Below are 18,909 nucleotides of genomic sequence, written 5' to 3'. Positions count from 1 at the left end.
GAGTGTAGAAGCGGTCTGTACATCACTGCACACCGTACCCACCACAGTCTGCGTCCCTGTTTGAACCCTTTAACGCGAATTCGTTAGTAAAGAAAACTTTGTGAATTAAAAATGTTCCAATAAATTTATTTTAAACGTCTGTTGGAAGGGGGGAAACCTGGGGAACGGGGTATGTAACCGCTGAAAAAAGTCAATAGTAACTGAAACAGGGGCAGGTTCAGCTTCTCTGTAAAGAGACTGGACAGTCATAGGTTACCCTGCTCTCTGAGGAACCTAGCTTTCAAAGCCTCCCGGATGCACAGCGCTTCCCGCTGGGCTCTTCTAATGGCACGGGTGTCTGGCTGAGCGTAATCAGCAGCCAGGCGATTTGCCTCAACCTCCCATCCCACCATAAAGGTCTCCCCCTTGCTCTCACAGAGATTGTGGAGCACACAGCAAGCTGCAATAACAATGGGGATATTGGTTTCGCTGAGATCCGAGCGAGTCAGTAAGCTCCTCCATCTCCCCTTGAGACGTCCGAAAGCACACTCCACCACCATTCTGCACTTGCTCAGCCGGTAGTTGAAGAGCTCCTTGTCCCTGTCCAGGGCGCCTGTATAGGGCTTCATGAGCCAGGGCATTAGCGGGTAGGCTGGGTCCCCGAGGATCACTGTAGGCATCTCCACATCCCCAACAGTTATTTTGTGGTCCGGGAAGAAACTACCTTCCTGCAGGCGCCTAAACAGACCAGAGTTCCTGAAAACACGCGCGTCATGAACCTTGCCCGGCCACCCGACGTAGATGTTGGTAAAACGTCCCCTATGGTCCACCACAGCTTGCAGCACCATTGAAAAGTAGCCCTTTCGGTTAATATACTGGCTGGCCTGGTGGGCCGGTACCAGGATAGGGATGTGAGTGCCATCTATAGCCCCACCGCAGTTTGGGAATCCCATCGCGGCGAAGCCATCTATGATGACCTGGACGTTTCCCAGGGTCACTACCTTTGAGAGCAGTAGGTCAACGATTGCGTGGGCTACTTGCATCACAGCAACCCCCATGGTAGATTTGCCCACGTCAAAGTGGTTCGCTACTGACCGGTAGCTGTCTGGCATGGCAAGTTTCCAGAGGGCTATGGCCACTCGCTTCTGCACAGTCAGGGCTGCTCACATCCGGGTGTCCTGGAGCTTCAGGGCAGGGGCCAGCAAGTCACACAGTTCAAGGAAAGTGCCCTTACGCATCCTGAAGTTTCGCAGCCACTGTGATTCATCCCAGACCTGCAGCACTATGCGGTCCTACCAGTCCGTGCTTGTTTCCCGGGCCCAGAAACGCCGTCCCATAGCATGAACGTGACCCAGTGCCACCATGATCTCCGCGGCGCGGGATCCCGTGCTTTGTGAGAGGTCTGTGCCACTCTGACACTTCATGTCCTCACCGCGCTGCCGGAGCCTCCTCGCCCGATTTCTCGGCAGCTGACTGTGGAAGAGGTGGACAATAAGGTGCGAGGAGTTGACAACGGCCATAAGTGCAGCGATGATCGCAGCGAGCTCCATGCTCGCAGTGCTGTGGCGTCCGCGCTGTCACTGATCAGAAAAGTGTGGTAACAGATTTCCCGCCGGCGCTTTCCGGGAGAGAGGGCGGGAGTGACGGTTGAATGACAACAGTTACCCAAAACCACCCTCGACACATTTTTCCCCCAGCAGGCATTGGGGGCTCTACCCAGCATTCCAATGGGCAGCAGGGACTGCGGGAACTGTGGGATAACTTCCCACAGTGCACCGCTTCCAAAGTCGACGCTTGCCCCGTTAGTGTGGACTCACAAAGTCGAATTAGTGTCCTTAGTGTGGATACACAAATTCGAATTCATAAGGTCGAATCCACAAATTCGACCTAAGTTAAATCGAACTACTCTTGTAGTGTAGACATACCCTTTGTTTTCTTGTTATGCCTCTCTTTGTTTTGTTGTAAACTCAGGGCTCTGGAGCTGCTTGTCAAAAAAAACAAACACAGCTCCTGTTCACTGTGAATGAGCAGAGACGGGGGGCTCCCTTTGGAACGCCCACAGCCAGGGGTGGTTCAAAGCACCAGCATGCCAAGCGTGTGCTTGCGGCGGCAAGCCACTGGGGGCGCTCTGCTGGTCACCGCAAGGGCGGCAGGCAGGCTGCCTTCTGCAGCATGCCGGCAGAGGGTCAGCTGGTCCTGCAGCTTCGGCGGACCTCCCGCAGGCTGCCGCTGAATCCGCGGGACCGGGGACCTCCCGCAGGCAAGCCACCAAAGGCAGTCTGCCTGCCGTGCTTGGGGCGGCAAAATGCCTAGAGCTGCCCCTGCCCACAGCTAGTGTTTGCTTGAAGAGAGGGGGAAGGAGGGGGCTTGAGGAGAGAAGCAGCACGGCAGGCGGGAGGGTGTGTGGGGGTCCATTTCAGAGCGGCTACTTATCTGGTCTGTGAGGAAAAAAACAGCTGCTGTTTGCTTTCAGTGAGCGAGAGGGGGTGAGGGAGGGGGTCGGAACTTGCAAGGCAGCTGCTGACAGTGTTGGCTCCAAAAATCCACTCTCTCTCTCTCCCCCATGCTCCCTGTCACACTCCACCCCACCCCCTTTGAAAAGCACGTTGCAGCCACTTGAATGCTGGGATGGCTGCCCATAATGCACCACTCCCAATGCCGGTGCAGATGCTGCAAATGTGGCCACGACAGTGCACTGGTAGCTGTCAGTGTGGCCAGACTGCAGCGCTTTCCCTACTCAGCTGTACGAGGACAGGCTTAACTCCCAGTGCTGCACAGCTGCAAGTGTACCCATACCCTTAGTGATTGTCAGCTCTTAATGTGGGAACCTGAAGCAGGCTGGGCAGAAACACTGCCCCACCACAAGTGATTTCAGCTCTAGTGAGCATTTAACAAAACAAAAGACTCTTAATGGAGCCTATTTAGCTCTGTATTTGAAGAGTGGGGAAAGAACAGGCTAAATCAGACCAGGGACCCTTAAGCAGAAGCCACATCTCCTTGCAGGGATACCTATCCCCACCCCATCTGACTTTCACAGGGGTCTGGCATTTGAGCCCCTGGCTTAGTGAGTTCCTTTCAGCTGAAAGTGACCCCGTCAGTCAGGACAGGCTAAGCACAGTTCTGCTTCCCTTTCCTCATAGAATAAAGATAACAACACTGATAACAACACGTCACTCCCCCTGCATTGAGTACTAAAGTGATTTGAAACCCAACACCAGCCAAAGTTGATCACTTTGAGCAACACAACTTTGTTTGCCAGAAACCTAGGCAGAGTCGGTGTGTTCATGTACATACAGTTTGTTCCTGAAGTCTCTCCCCCTCCCAGCTAACTGTCAGGCATGAGCTCATTCAGACCCTGCTTACACAGGTATCAAAGTTAGGCTGACTGGTCTATAATTCCCTGGGTCCTCTTTGTTCCCCTTTTTAAAGATAAGTACTATGTTTCCTCTTCTCCAGTCCTCTGGGACCTCGCCTGTCCGCCAGAGGTTCTTGAAGATAATTGCTAACGGTTCTGAGATTGCTTCAGCTAGTTCCTTAAGTACCGTAGGAAGAATTTCATCAGGCGCTGCTAAGTTGAATAAATCTAACTTATTTAGATATTCTATAACCTGTTCTTACCCTATTTTGGCTTGTGTTCCTTCCCCCTTGCTAATGTTAATGGCATAGAGTATCTGGTTTAGGGGTTACAGCCAGGGGCTAGGAGCCAGGACTCCTGGGTTCTATTTCCGGCTTTGCTGTGTCATTACCCCTCTGCTGCTGCACAGTCATAGCTCCCAGCTGTAGCGTATCACAAAGCCTGCCACATCCCTTTCGCATGAAACCCTCCTGCTACGGTTGGGGTTATCGGGGCTGAGGGCTGGCCCGCCCATCCCCAGCCGTCTCACGGCTGAGCCACTGTGAGAAAGATCAAAGGGCCATGTTCTCACCCGCCACTGAGATCAGTCAGTGTGAGCCACAGACCCTGCCACAGAGACACAGGCAGGGAGCTGAGTGAGAGTGGGGCCAGGTGAGTAAGAGCCCCAGATGTGCCCAGCTGTGAGCTGGCACTCAGAGAAGCCCTGAATCCTGACAGACCCGTCCCCACTAGGGTCTTCTCTGTCCAGTGGTGCAACATCCAGCCATACTGCTGCACAGTCATACTGCTGCACAGTCAACATCCAGCCATACTGCTGACCCAGCTGCCAGGCTGACACACAGCCTGTCCTCCCACACCCAGCCCGTGTGGTTGGTGTGGCTGGAAACTGGGACTCATGAGCCCCACATTCAGAACATTCAGATGAGTGTGTGGGCGACCCTGAGGTTCCTCCCTTCCATCTTCCCCCAGCTGAGTCTATAAAGCCCCCAGGCCTGAGGCCGATGCAGCGTCCCTGCTCTGACTCTGAACATGCAGCTCAAGATCTTGTTCCTGCTCCCCATGGCCTTTCTGCTGACCCCCCGGGCTCAGGCTGGTGAGTATGGCTGCCCCCCAGGGTCCCATGGGGCTTTGGGGGATCTGAGGGATGGGGACACTGTGGCTGGTGTCTAGGGACCCGCTGGAGTGAACGGGGAGGGGAGGTTCTCAACATCTGGGTCGATGCAGAGCTGGACAGCAGCTGCTGGGGCTGCATCCAATGGACCTCAGTCCCAATGGGTGCCAGGCGAGGGCTGGACAGCTGTGTGCAGCTAGGGAGTGGGGTTGCCAGCACTGGGGATGACAAAGCTCCATCTGCTGGAGTGTTTCATCTGTGCCTGCTCTAATCCCTCACCTCATCTCTCCCTGGGGTTGCAGGGGAGATCATCGGGGGCTGGGAAGCTGAGCCACATTCCCGCCCCTACATGGCCTATCTCAAGAGAAAAATCTTCAAGCGTGAAGAGACGTGTGGGGGGTTCCTGGTGCGGGAGGATTTTGTGCTGACAGCCGCCCACTGCGCCGATGGGTAAGAAGAACCTGTCTCTGCGCTTCGGTGACTCCCCAAACCTGGGACCCAGCTGTGCAGAGCCTCAACTGTGCAGGGATACAATCATGCAGCACCCTGAGATGTGCAGGGATTTAGCAGTGCAGCATCCATCCAGCTATGTAGAGAATCCAGCTGTTCAGCATCCCCAGTTGTGCAGGGATCCAGCTGTGCAGCACTGTAGACTCACCCCTGCACCGCCTCCTGCTGGCGACTCCTGGGAATTAGCACATTCCAGCTCCGGAGCACTCTCTGCAGGCCGGTGATCTGCCTGTCCTCTGGCCCCCATGTCCCTCCCTGGACCTGGTGCCCTTTTAACTGGGGTGCTGCCCCCGGCAGTCCCCTACCAATCTGGGTCTCCCCTCCCTGGGGAACCCCCAACCCACTATCCCCACTTTGCCTCAGTTTTGGCTACTGCCCAGTCACCATCTAGCCCCCGCTCCCTGGGGCAGACTGCAGTGTACACGCCATTCATCACTGGCAAAGAGGGGTTTGGACCTGCTGCCTTTGCCTACCCTGGGCTACCCCTCTATAGCCCCAGTACCTGTCCCTGCCTTTATCAAGGCCGCAGCCTGGGGCTTTCCAGGCTGGAGCTCCCCAGCTCCTCTGCCTTTCCCCAGCCCTGCTCTACTCAGGTACCCTGTGTCTAGCTCCCTGCAGCCAGGCCCTTCTCCCTCTACAGGCAGAGGAAGACTGTTTGGGTGCCTGGCTCACAGCCTTTTTATACAGGCCAGCTGGGGCCTGATTGGGGTGTGGCCCAGCTGCGGCTGCTTCCCCAATCAGCCCAGCTTTTAGAGCTGCAGCTTTCAAGCCCTCCCAGGCCACTTTTTAAACCCCTCAAGGCAGGAGCGGGTAACCAACCCACTACAAGCATCCTCAGCTGTGGAGGACTCCAGCTTTGCAGGGATCCAGCTATGCACAGATCCAGTCATGCAATGTCCTCAGTTGTGCAGGGATTAAGCAGTGCAGCAGCCCCCCTCCCCCCACACACACTTTAATTTTTTTCTGTGTGAAAAGCAAACAGAAGACTAATGACCTTCAGGCCAATAACTGGATCGTTCATATTTGTAATTTAACACATTACAATTAATTTAATTTGTTCGATATCAGTTAAGTCGTTATTTAGTATCTGCATCATGGTGGCATTTGGGGGCAGGTCTCCGGCCTGTGTTCTCCAGGGGGCCGGACTAGACAATCACATGGTTCCTGCTGGCCTTGGAACCTAGGAAACTTGAGGAGCTGACTGAGATCAGGGCCCTCATTGTGACAGGTGCTGCACAGACCCCGACCGAGATGGGTGACCTAAGAGTAAGAGAAAGAGACAGATGACAATTGTTACAGGGGAGCAACCCCAGGCTGAGCCCCTGCCCCACTCCCTGCAGCATGGCACCCCCTACTGAGCCCCCAACCTACCCACTGCAGCATGGCGCTCCCTAGCACCACACAGCGGTTAGCACTGCTTCCAAGGACTGCCAGGTCTAGCCCGGTCTCTGTCTGGCTTCCAGGGACATCACCGTGCTCCTTGGAGCTCACAACGTCCGTCAGAAAGAGGAGACCCAGCAACGAGTCTCTGTGCTGCGGAAGATCCCCCATCCCAGATACAACAAGACGAGCATCGAGAACGACCTGATGCTGCTGCAGGTACCTGCCCCCACAGCCCCCAGCCCCCACCCTGGCCTGGCTCCCATCCAGGCAGTGAGCTGACCCCTCTGCCCTCCCTCTATTGCAGCTGGCGGAGCCGGCAGAGCTGAGCGATGCCATATCCACCATCCCGCTGCCCCAAGCTGACCACACTGTGGATCCGGGGTCTGTGTGCAGCGTGGCAGGATGGGGCAGGACCAGCCGCCATGCTATGCGAACCAGCAGCATCCTCCACGAGGTGGAGCTGGAGGTGATGTCAGACAAGACCTGCCAGGAGGACGAGAAGCTCCAATACTTTTACAAGCCCTTGAGGATGATGTGTGTGGGGGACCCTGAAGAGTACAAGGCCTCGTTCTCGGTAAATGCCCAGTCCCTGGGGGGTGGCTGGGCTGGGAGCTTCCCCAGGAGGCTAAGGGAGTTGGGGCCCAGTTAGGGTGACCTTCAGTTGGCAACACTGAGACTGGGATCTGTATATCTGTCCATCCCCATTATCTATCTATCTATCTATCTATCTATCTATCTATCTATCTATCTATCTATCTATCTATCTATCTATCTATCCCCATACACCCTGCCTCTCTCGCTCGCTCCATCCAGGTGGGGCAGTGGGGGACTGTGCTCCCTGCTATAGAGTAGCTCAGAGAGGACAGATCAATACTGTGCTTTGAGCTTGTATTCACCCTCTACCTGCTTTGATTTCTCAGGGCGACTCCGGGGGCCCCCTGGTGTGCGATGAGGTGGCCCACGGCATCGTCTCCTTCGGCAAGAAGAACGGGAGCCCCCCGAGGGTGTTCACCAGGGTCTCTATGTACGTCCCCTGGATCAAGAAAACAATGAGGGGTCTCAGAAGTCCAGGGTCCCACGCTGAAAGCCCTGCGTCCCTTCACTGATGGGGGCAGAATTGAGTTTGGGGAGTTCTGAGTATGAAGGAGTCTCCCCCCCTCTCCAGAATGGTGGTGCCAAAGGCCCAGCTGGTGCTTAAATAAAACTCCAGATTCTTACTCCCCCCACGTAATAAAATCCTACATGAGAAGAGACTCTTTGGGGGATCATTATCTGTCTGTATTTTGGCGTCCCCTGAGGATGAGTGCCCTGCACTGCTGTCCTGGATGCCTGGGTCCTATCCCATTGCCCAGTCTCTCCCTTCCAGCGTAGGCTAACTCAGGGAGCCCCCTAGGGCTGAGTGCCCTGCTGTCCTGGATACCTGGGTCCCAATCTCTGTACAGCATTTGCCTTGCACCATCCACAGCACCAATCCTGCCTGACTCCCTGCCACCAATTTTAAAAGGAAGGGCCCAATTTTATCCCCCTGCCTTGTCCCTCCCCACCACATGAAGGTTCACTAAGGGCAGCGCTGACTCGGCCTCAGCCACGTGTCCCCCAGGACAAGCTGGGAGCTGGGACTATTAGTCATGGTTTTATTATGCCCAGTCTTGCCTCAGTTTCCCCCCTGTGCTTTACATTGCTGGGCATGGAGGCTGAAGGGTTAAAAAGCTGCTCATGGGATAGAGCGGACACCACAATGTGCTGGGACATGTCACCATCTGGGGGTGGCATGAATGGATCATTGACAACTGGCTGAACCCGACCCAGATCACTGGAGGAGCTGGAAAGGCAATGGCAGTTCCACCCACTCACGATGGGAAATCCTGGCAGGCCATGCAGGATGGCTCAGCACGACAATGGCCCAGATGTGCTGAGGGGCTGGGGAGAGAGTTGGCCTTTCCAGAGGCCTGGGGGCTCTCCCCTGGGACAGACAAAGAAACAAGGACAGGGAGAGGGAGCAGAACTGGGATGCGCCCAGCTTGGCTGGCTCCTTGCACTAGTGGGGCCAGATGGACTATGCCTAAACCTTGGCTCGTCCAGGCCAAGCCGAGGACGTCCCCAGTCTGGGTTCAGTCCAGGGAACCAGTCAACCCGGCTCTCTTTGGAAAAGGTGACTGGGTGTCACTGTCAATCCCGGCTGAGGTGCACGGGTCCCGGGGAGCGTAGACACCTCCGAGCAGGAGTCTCTCTCAGGCAGAGCTCACGGTGTGAAGCAGGGGGGCTGGAGTCCAGGGGCTCAGTCTCAGAGGCAGTGAGGCCCCAGGGCCCATTCTGAAGGCAGCGTGGCACCCTTGGGGGAGCGGCACAGTGATGGGGATATGCCGAGCGGCGGTTGGAAAGCCGGGGCACAGCAGCGATCCTGTGGAGGCGTGACACCGGGTGGAGGGGAAACGCACAGGCCGGTCTGGCATGGTCCTGGTGGTGGAGGTGGCCTCAGAGTGGGATGTGGAGCCCCCGGGAGAGGGAAACATGGCAACAGAAGTGAGTGCTGGGCTCCAGATGTGCATGGCCAGCAGGGTGTGCTGGGCCCCAGATGTGCACAGCCCTAGGAGTCAATGGGCCAGACCCTGAGCAGGTGTGAATGGGCCGTAGCCCCACTGGGGTCGATGGGCCAGATCCCAGCTGGGGTCAGTGGGGCGCAGCAGTGCAATAACCCGCAGTATAACTGTCAGCGATTAGGGGTCTCCTCTCCCAAGCAGTGGGAGACCCCCGTGGTGTTTGTTACATGGCCAGAGACAGACTCTGTTTAATAGGAATTGCCCTCAATACAGAGATGGAAACACCGTGAAGGTGGGATGGTTTCTACCACATGGATGCTGACCTGTTCATAAAGCTGCAGAGGTGACGGCCAGTGGGGACCCTCAGACCATCTCCTCTGCCCCACCCTCATATAGTGCGGGCTGGAGAACCCAGCCCAGGGGATCAGAATGACGCTGGCTGGGATTTGGCCATTCAAATCCCTTCAGTGGCTGGGCCAGTGTCAGGCTCAGAGATGCTGCTGCCAAGGGCTAGGCTGGATTCTCCATCTCTGGTGACGTGTAACTCAAGCTGGGACGTTTCTCTAACAGCTTGGCTCTAGTTCGAGCCGCAATTAGCTCAGGGCTGTCCCAGGACTGGGGCTACCCAGGGGTCAGCCGGAGCCAGCACTGTGGTCCCTTCTGGCCTTAGAATGGATGAATCTATCGAAGGAACGTGGCTCTCTTATTGCAGCGAGTCGGGGTGGAGGGGCCCAGAGTGTCTGAGGGCAGCTCTGGGAATCTCTCTCGTGCCTCTGGCTCAGACACATCTGGCCTTTAGCCAGACAGGGATCAGCAACACGACATCACCCGGCCCTGGGGAGCGCTGGCCAGCACTGCCCTTGTTACCAGAGAGAGCCAGATGGAGGGGCGTGTGGAGACACACAGATCAATTCCATCTGTATCTGCTTTTCAGCTACTGGATTTGGGTGTCAGTGTGGGGGTGGGCATAATTCCAGCCCTGTAGGTGTTACAGCCCCACAACCTGTAACCAGAGACCTGCCCTGCCTGGGTGGAGCCAGCGCCTGCCCCAGACGACACGTGTCAGCAGGGAACTCAGTGCTGGACACGTTGGTATCAGATCTGTACTGATTCCAGAGACAAGACAGGAAGTGAAATTTACAAGCAGTGTGGTGGAGGGGTTTGGGGAGGCTGTGGGTCCTAGAACCTCTGACTGAGGTGCTGTGAGTTGGGGGGCAGCTGTGGGGCCTAGTAGCAGAACCACAGGCCTGCACGTCAGGATGCCTGGGTTCTGTTCCCAGCTCTGCTGCTGGGTGACCTTGGACAAGTCATGGCCCCTCTCCATGCCTCAGTTTCCCCATCTGGGGTTAATGATCCCAGCCTCCTTTGTAAAGTGCTTGGAGATCTGCTGCTAGGAAGAGACGGGGCCCAGCTCCACAAAGATATTCACCCTCCTGGTGATTTCCAGTGGGAGTTTTGTGCCTAAACACTTCTGAGGATCTGGGCCTAGATGTTTGTATTTAGCACCAATTTTGTTAATGGCTCAACCCAGCTTCCCTGCATCCTGCCCACTGCCCCATTATCCTAACCGAGCCCTGGGTCACTCGCATGCATGAAGTCCAATCTACAGGCCAGTGATGGAAAAGGCAGCACAAATTGTTCAAACAAGACTGGTTTTATTCAAAAATGGCTTTTTTCCCCTCAAACAAGTGTCTGTTTTCAATATTTTCCAACTATTTGGAAATACACAATTCTTCATTTTGCCCCAAAGTCTCTCAGTGATGTTTTCCAGGTTCCCAGGAATTTGGTTTTCCCAACCTCCAGTCAGTATCATGTAATATAGAATAAATAGTTAAATATTTGTGGGGTGGGGAGAAGAAAAAAGAAAAGGAAATACTGAAAACAAATAAAAGTCAGGTCCAGCTCAAAATGCGCAAACAAAACCTTTGAAATTTCAAATTTTTTCACACAATTGTTTCAATGTTCTCTTGTCATGGGCTGTTTAATTCGACTAGCCAGGCTTTGTGGTGATAGATTGGCCACCTACACCACATGGCCCCATCCCTGCTTTCTGGTTGGATGAAAGAAAGTTTTTAAGCCAGCCAATGACACACTGCAGCTAGGAATTTTGATGATGGAAAACTCCTGCAGAATGGATTAGGTGTAAAAATGATCAGTATTTGTAGAGGGTCCATAAAATTCAACAGAAAAAATTCTACCCTTGCTCCAGAATCCACTCAGATGAAGTAAAACCCTGTACACATGGGGGGATTCTAACAACTCAGGAGGAAAGGTTTTCACCAAATATTGTTCTGGGAGTAATGGGGCATTCAGATCAGACAGACACAACACAAACAGAGAGACCCGGGAACAGCAGCAAGTCAGACGCAAAGTAATAAGCCAGGCAGAAACAACCTGGAAGCACGGGAATATGGCCTTGAGAGACAGCTAAGAGAAGAAGCTTTTTGGGCTCAGAGACTGCTGGAGATGCAGGCTTTGGACAGCGAACAGAGCTGCTGTCTGCTGCTGTTTGGTTCCAACTGTGTTCCAGGAAAGAGGACTTTGGATATTCCTTGCAAATAAATAGATCACAGCAAAGGAAATACCAGACTCCATCATCAATTTCTGCTTCCAGCCAGAACACTCGCAGGGTTCCAAACATTGACTAGCCACTTAGGGAGACAATATAACAAAGTTTCAAACATCAATGGGGTAATTTCTCGCCGCAAAAGGATTTCAGGACTGAGCCATACGTAGCATTTCTCTACCACTCAAAAAAAATACTCTCATCTAAAGAATCTCAGGGTTCCACACAAGCATGGATCCCTGTTTGGCAACATTGGCCCTTTACAGGGGAGTGTCTCCTTTAACTCAGCTTCTGCAGAGTTTCCTTGATCCAGGGGATGAATTTGGAGATTCTTGTGTATATGCTGGGGGGTCGCCCATCTGGATTTCCATTGGAGACGATGCCCTGAACCACCCCATCGCACACCAGGGGCCCACCGGAATCGCCCTGCCAATAAGGAGAATAACTTCAGTGACTGACATTACCCAGCCCGGCCTGTCCTGCAGAGATCTCAGATTGCATGTGGGACAGGTGTTCTCTGCAGCTGAAGGCCCAGCCCTTTCCACCACACAGAACAGTTCTCTAATGGGTCGGCAGAGAGAGAAATCTAGAGCTGGGCAGAATGATGTCACCATGGAAAAGGCAGTTCCTACAATATTGTAATTACTTTCACCCCTGCCTGGAAAGAAACGTTTCAATCTGTTCACATCTCAGCATGTTTCATTTTTGTTTAAAATGTTGCAATGAAACATTTCAACATTTCTGAGTCAAACCTGCTTTTGGAATTTCTATTCTGCCAGAAATGTTGAAATCACAACTTTTCTTCAAAAACAAAGATTGGAATGTTGCTATTTCCTGTGAGATAGTGACACTGATTCTCCCTCAGCTCCAATGCCATCCCGGCCCTCTGGACTTCAGTGGCAAAGCTCCCATCCATGTCTATGGGGCTAGGATTTCACCCAGGGTCCTGGCTGTTGGGTAGCCTCAGGGCTGAGTTCACCAATAAACCCTCCAGTGAAGGTGAAGAGTAGAGACTGTTATAAAATGTGGTGGTGATTGGGGGGAGGGGCTGTCCTCATTTTTTATTAACATTTTCTCTGGTACATTTTTAAAAAATCAAAGTCCCAAAATGTCTAGTCATGAGGCATCATGGGAGTTGTATTTCAGGGGCCTCATGCCATTATGGGAACACAGGATTGGAAGGGCCGTACTGGGTCATGGAATCCAGTTCCTGCTATCCCAGGCAGCCCCATTGTATCATCCCATCCATAAACTTATCAAGCTGTATCTGTTTCCTTCTTAGGTTGTTCCCCCCCACCCCCGCAACTGCTTCCTTTGGACGTTGTTCCAGAACCTCCTCCCTCTGATGGTTAAAAACCTTCTCCTCACCTCCAGCTGCCATTGATCCCTGCCCCATTTATCCCCATTTGATTTGTCCTTTAGCTTCAACAGCTCGTCTCCCTTCCTGGTGTCCCTCCCCCCGATATATTTATAGAGCAATCAGATCCTGCTCAGCCTGTGTTTTAGGCTAACCTAGCCCAATATTTTATTCCCCTCTTGTCAGACCGTCTCTCCATTTCCCCGATTATCCCACCAGCCCTTCTCGGCATCTGCTCTAGCCAGAATCCCTCTTTCTGGGACAGGGCTGCCCAGATCTCTGCCCCGGATTCCAGCTGAGCTCTGTCCAGTGCCTTCTCCTCTGGCATTAAACCTTCCTTCTCTCTACTGGAGACACCTCGGCTGCTCCATCCCAGGATCGCATTGGCCTTTCTCCTGGTCATGGCCCACCGGTGGCCCATAGTCAACCTGGGATTGACAGACACATCCAGGTGTCCCTTCCCCTCTGTTGCTGCCAACTCATGAGCCCCCAGCTCAGAGCAGCAATTTTCTTGTCCCTATATGCATGAGCCCATGTTAAATTTCAGCCCATTTCCACCAGCGCCTTGCACAAGGGCACTAACACTGGAGATACCTCTCTGGAGATGTCCTAGATACTGGTCTCCACGGCTGGGCTGCACCTCCCCTGATGCATGATGAGCTCCCCTCTTCGGGCAATGGAGCAAGGGAGGGGCATGGCCATACTGGTTTCCACCAGCTCCTTCCCCTGGAGTACCTTGCTGTACCCCCAGTGGCTCCAGGCAGGGGGATATTTACCTGGAAGGCTGATTTATTGGTGTGAGGGCTGCCAGCACACAGCATGGTGATGGGGTTGTAATGCCGGTACCGTTCTCTGCACAGGCCGTCTGACACCACCTCCTGCTCCACCTCATGCAGCCGGCTGGTGGTGGTGTTCACTCCGGTCCGACCCCACCCTGCCACGCTGCACTCAGAGCCTGGGCTGACACTCTGATCAGCCTCTGGCAGGGGGAGAAGCCCCACCCACTCAGTCAGCTCCACATTGTGCCACAGCTGCCATGGGGAGGAGAGAGAGAGAATGGACCTGGATCAGCACAGGTATCAGAGCTGACAAGGGGCAGCACCACCTGGCCAAGGCATGGATGTGAATCCAGGGAGTGAGTGTGAGGTCACTGGGGGTAGGGTGATGGTACGGGGGTGCTACCTGCAGCAGTGTGAGGTCAGTGTAGGCAGGGTGATGGGATGGGGGTGGTGCCTGCAGCAGTGTGAGGTCACAGGGGGCAGGGGGATGGGATGGGGGCGATGCCTGCAGCAGTGTGAGGTCACTGGGGGTGGGGTGATGGGATGGGGGCAGTACCTGCACCAGTGTGAGGTCACTGGGGGCGGGGTGATGGGATGGGGGTGGTGCCTGCAGCAATGTGAGGTCACTGGGGGCAGATGATGGGATGGGGGCGGTACCTTCAGCAGCATGATGTCATTGTCAAAGTTCTCGTTGTTGAAGTCAGGGTGCTGGACCCAGCGACGGACCCGGATCCGTTGCCAGTTCTGTCCCGGCTTCATGAAGTCTTGGACTCCCAGGTAGACAAAGATGTCGCTGGAAAAGCCAAGGGGAGAATATGGGACGTTAGTGCCCATTGGACAGTGGGGTCGGGCCATCAAAGCCCCTCAAATAGGGACACCAACCCTGCACCTGGCCTGTGCAAATTTCTATCTTTATTTGTGCAACTGAGTAACACAGAGACCCTCTTACGCACCTACATGTGGATGGACTTCCTCCTTCTCCATTCTGGCTGGCTAAAGAGACCCAAAAGACTGAGTAATGGACTGTTCTCCTATGCAGGGTGACACATCGTGCAGTTCTTGTGTCCGCGGTTCAAAAAGGTAATAATTGGAGATATACTAATCTCCTAGAACCTGAAGGGATCTTGAAAGATCATTGAGTCCAGCCTACTGCCTTCACTAGCAGGACCAATTTTTGCCCCATATCCCTAAATGGCCTCCTCAAAGATTGAACTCACAACCCTGGGTTTAGCAGGCCAATGCTCAAACCACTGAGCTATCCCTTCCCCCCAGATGTCAGTAAATTGGGGAGGGGTCAGAGAAGAGCCATGAGAAGGGTCAAAAGATTGGAAAACCCACCTTATACTGAGAAACTCAAGACCAACTGGTTTCTTATTCAGAGGGACTATAAAGGATTCTGTTTGTTCTTCTTTCTTAATTATTGTTTCTCGGTATGAATTATTAACAGGGTCTGTAACTAACCATTGGGAGAATTTACCAAAGTTCATCGTGGATTCTCCATCACTGACAATTTTCAAACAAGACTGGATATTTTAAAGACCTGCTGTAGATCAAAAGGAATTATTAGGTGGATGTTCTCTGGCCTGTCTTATACAGGAGGTCACACACGATGATCACAATGATCTTGGAATCTCTGAATCGTTGAACTGTATATGGCAGAAGAAGGAAAATACCCATGGGAAGGTCTAAGGACCTTACCTGGGTGTAACTTTGAAATATTAAAAGAAATGTCTTTAAGCGGGGGACTCCCAGGTGCCTAGGCTGGGCCGACACAGAAATAAGGTTGCTGGAGTGAATGAAACATACAAATAAGAAAAGGATCAAACAATATTTTATGCACCGTCCCCATCTACTGGGTATGGACGGAAGTAGGAATAAGACCAGATCTGCAGATACCCTGGAGAGAGAGGTCATTATGTGGAATGAAAGAGCTTGTTGAGTGCATTAGAGAAGATGTTGAAGTCCAGAAGGGTTCCCAGATGCTTAGTCCAGCACCTCTACACAGCCCCTTCCCTTGTGAGACTTCATGGCAGAGATTGAATCTCATCATCTTTCTTTAATCTCAATATCTGGGTGTTCCCCTGCTCTCGGCTTAGAGAGACCTCAAGGAACCATAACGTAGATTTTAACTAAACCAGGCTCTATGCCTGTTTCTCAATTGTCGGTCGAAATCAATGGCCTACAACAACCTCCAATGATAACTTGTGGCGACTGCTTTTGATGCTTTAAACTAGTGCCCCGCCTCCAAACTAGAACTAGCAGGGACCACATTCTCAGAGCGCCCGTAGCGCTTGGAGAGTTAATGATAGTGTGAGAAATGTGCTAGAGACACAAAAGTATTGATGGCTGATGATCGTAAGTGAATGTAGCAGGAAATCCTGGGGACTGGATTAGTCTCTTGTGTAACCCTAAGCTGAGCCCCAGCACTGATCTATGTCAATTGCCTACAAGGTTGTTCTGTTCAGTAGGGCTCAGATCCCCAAAGGCAATCAGGGGATTTCTTGATTGGTTAAGAACAGCCAGGGGTCTGGGTTTGAGAAGAGACGGCCAAGGGAGAAGACCTGAGAAAAAGCTACGTTTCAACTGAGTGAAGTGACTCAATCACAGGGGTTTGAATACGAACGACAGCTGGGATATTCACTATCCTAGTTTGGTGGGTTTGGGCTTTAAAACCTAACAGGTACCCAGGGAAATTTGTTATTTTCACATCCCATAAACGCTTCTAGTCTTTGGGGCAACATATTTCCAGCTCTGATCCCGCCCCAGGGTGGGGGACTAGCTGGCTTGGTGGATGGGGAATGGGACAGGGTCTTCTCATCTACGGGCACCGGCCCTGATCCAGCCCCGTGGTGGGGGATTGTCTGGCTCAGGGGTGGCACATTTCTTACCCCAGGTTGCAGTTACAATGAGCCGCTGTCACCACCACGTCCTCCCGAATCAGGAACCCGCCGCAGCTTCCCGTTGACCCAATTTGCACGTAGGCCATGTAGGGTCTGGAGCCAAGTGGGGCTTCCTGGCCCCTGATGACCCGAGCTGGAGAGAGACAGGGAGGGGTTCAAAAGGGAGTCTGGAAAGTGGGACCAAGAACCCAGTGCAACCTAGACCCTAATCCCTCAGCCTCACCCCCTGCTGGCCTGGATCAGCCCCTTGCCTCCCCCGCCACTCCCCCAGCCCAGCCTCTCCCTGGATCATCTCCCCAGCCTACTCTCTACCCAAACATATACATACTGTAATCCACATATTCCCATGTGGACCCACCCATGCATCCATCCATCCATCCATCCCTTATCCCATACCCAGCCATCCATTCATCTGCCTGTGGAGCCACCCCCTGGCCATCTCCCAACTCAGAGAGCTAGGCCAGAGATTCCCTAGCACTCCCCGGCCCCATTGTCCCCTCTCTTGGCACCTGCCTGAGCCTGAAGGCTAATTCTAACCCCTGCCCCTGGTGTGGGCTGCGCTGCCCATGGGTGAGATCTCCCCGATCTCACCACTTGAACCGGGCAAAGTTTTCTAAGCAATTGGCAAATTCACTAAAAAATGCAACTTTGGTGCATCAAAAGAACTGGTGAATTCTGAGGATTTATTTTGGCTACAAAAAGGGAATTTTTTTTCTGGAAAATGTTGGCAAGTTTAGTTCTGGGCACTGGGAAACAAAACAGATCACCTCTTTGTTTTGAAATGTTGTTTCATTGAGAAATGGACGGAATCATTCTTTAAAACAGTGGGGGAAAAAACCCCTAAAGCACCCTGAAATCAAATGAAAAAACAGCCCCCAAATTTTGTTGGGATTGAAGTAAGCATCTGAAAGCAAATGAAAAAGAAAAAAAAACAATTGGTTCTGGATCAACTTTTTCAGTGAGAAAAACCAAATAAAATCATTTTTTGGGTTGAACCCAGTTTCTCCCCCGATTTTATATTTCAGCCCCTGAACCAAAAACTCAGCGAAATCAACCAGTCCCTCAGCTCTACTCACCAGTGTGAAGCCCCGGGGGCAGGAGAAAGGCCTCGGCGAGAGTGAGGAAGGCCGTGGAGAGCAGGAGCAGCAGCATCCTTGGTTCAAATCCAGGGGCTGGGACTGGTGGATCTGTCTCAGTCCCGGGGTTTATATTGAGCGGGTAGTGGAGAGGGGACCCTGGGAAGAGGTGACCCGGGAAGTGCAGGGTCATGTACCCAGTTATCAAGAAATTCCCCATCAGCGATGTGTCAGGGGTGGAGATTCCCCAAGAGGAAACGCCCGCATTAGGGGCAGGGGGGGTTTCCTTCCTGCACTGGTGCCCTCCCTGCCATTAGCTGTGGTTGTGAATAACGGTGCCTCCTTCCTGCCCCTGGCTGGGACAGAGCCAGCGCTGAGGCCTCCCAGCTGCAGATGGCAGATTCCCCCATGCTCTGTTCTGCCCCTGGATACCTGGATCCATAGATGTTGGTGCCCTCCTGAGTGACCCCAGTCGGAGAACCTCATCCAGCTCCCCCGGACTAAGCCCGGTCACTGGTGTTTGATGAACGCCTCTTCCAGCAAGGCTGCCAGGCTGGGCCTGATGCCACCTTGAGATGGAGGAAGCCCCCTTCTCTGGGGAGCTGGTTCCAGTGGTGAATCTCCCTTCCTGTTGCGTACTGGGGCCTCCTTTCCCATTGTTTTTGATCAGGCTCCAGCTTCCACAGTTAGACCTCACTCTACCTTTCCCTGCTGGATTGAGGAGCCCCCAGCACCCGACTTTGTCTCCCCACGAAGGTCCTTGAGCCCTGAGTACTTGCACCTCACCACTGACTTGTGGAGAAGCCAAACAGAGCGAGCGCTTTCAGTGTCTCCCTGCCAGGTGTTTTCTCCAGCCCTCCAATCATTTGCCTGGCCCCGTCCTGCCCTGTCTCAAGTTTGCCACCAGCCCTTTTAAAGTGCACACCCCAGAACTGGGTGCAGGATCCCAGGATCCCCCGGGAAACACCCCTCCCTGCTCCTGCTCACCACGGCCCTGTTCACACGGCCAAGGAGGGCACTAGCCTCTTGTGCCGCAACGTCACACAAGGAGTTGGGGGGAGGGGTTATCGGGTGAAATAACATTTGGTTGGAGAAATCTGCACTAGCTGGGATGGGAGAGAAGCTGCTTTAGGAAGGATCCTGGTTCTTTTGGGTTTGGGTGTGGGCACCCTGGAGACACCAAAGGCAGCATTAAAATCCCTCAGCAATCTCTGCCTCCAAGAGAAACCATGGGGTCAGACCTTAAATTATGCTGAGCCCCCAAAGGTGGATGGGGATCTCAGCAGCAGTCCACGTCAGGCTGCTTAAGAGGTATTTCGAAGTCACAGCAGATTTGCCACAGATGATTACCAT

General features: G+C 53.3%; 2 protein-coding genes across 2 annotated transcripts; one reads left to right on the top strand and one right to left on the bottom strand.

Moving 5' to 3' along the window:
• The first annotated feature begins 4,263 nt into the window (after nucleotides 1-4,263).
• On the top strand, nucleotides 4,264-7,580 carry LOC120380333 (mast cell protease 1A-like). Its single transcript, XM_039497967.1, has 5 exons — nucleotides 4,264-4,427; nucleotides 4,748-4,895; nucleotides 6,419-6,554; nucleotides 6,643-6,912; nucleotides 7,259-7,580. Exons 1-5 carry the CDS (start codon nucleotides 4,364-4,366, stop codon nucleotides 7,442-7,444), a joined length of 804 nt encoding a protein of 267 aa, XP_039353901.1. The 5' UTR covers nucleotides 4,264-4,363; the 3' UTR covers nucleotides 7,445-7,580.
• A 2,933-nt stretch (nucleotides 7,581-10,513) lies between these two features.
• Nucleotides 10,514-17,759, bottom strand: LOC120380332 (mast cell protease 3-like). Its single transcript, XM_039497966.1, has 5 exons — nucleotides 17,557-17,759; nucleotides 16,469-16,613; nucleotides 14,238-14,373; nucleotides 13,578-13,832; nucleotides 10,514-11,870 (listed from the first exon to the last, which is right to left on the bottom strand). Exons 1-5 carry the CDS (start codon nucleotides 17,747-17,749, stop codon nucleotides 11,724-11,726), a joined length of 876 nt encoding a protein of 291 aa, XP_039353900.1. The 5' UTR covers nucleotides 17,750-17,759; the 3' UTR covers nucleotides 10,514-11,723.
• Nucleotides 17,760-18,909: the final 1,150 nt, after the last annotated feature.

The sequence above is a fragment of the Mauremys reevesii genome, linkage group 13 (assembly GCF_016161935.1).
Source record: "Mauremys reevesii isolate NIE-2019 linkage group 13, ASM1616193v1, whole genome shotgun sequence".
NCBI lineage: Eukaryota > Metazoa > Chordata > Testudines > Geoemydidae > Mauremys > Mauremys reevesii.
This window is presented reverse-complemented; position numbering and strand designations above follow the sequence as displayed.

What these genes read in the sequence shown, in the direction of transcription:
- LOC120380333 (XM_039497967.1), top strand. Translation starts at nt 4,364, where the DNA reads ATGCAGCTCAAGATCTTGTTCCTGCTCCCCATGGCCTTTCTGCTGACC. An exon ending in GCCGCCCACTGCGCCGATGG is followed by an intron (nt 4,896 to 6,418) that starts GTAAGAAGAACC and finishes TCTGGCTTCCAG; the next exon opens with GGACATCACCGTGCTCCTTG. An exon ending in ACGACCTGATGCTGCTGCAG is followed by an intron (nt 6,555 to 6,642) that starts GTACCTGCCCCC and finishes CCTCTATTGCAG; the next exon opens with CTGGCGGAGCCGGCAGAGCT.
- LOC120380332 (XM_039497966.1), bottom strand. Translation starts at nt 17,749, where the DNA reads ATGACCCTGCACTTCCCGGGTCACCTCTTCCCAGGGTCCCCTCTCCAC. An exon ending in GCCCCCGGGGCTTCACACTG is followed by an intron (nt 16,614 to 17,556) that starts GTGAGTAGAGCT and finishes GTCTCTCTCCAG; the next exon opens with CTCGGGTCATCAGGGGCCAG. An exon ending in ATGACATCATGCTGCTGAAG is followed by an intron (nt 13,833 to 14,237) that starts GTACCGCCCCCA and finishes TCCCCATGGCAG; the next exon opens with CTGTGGCACAATGTGGAGCT.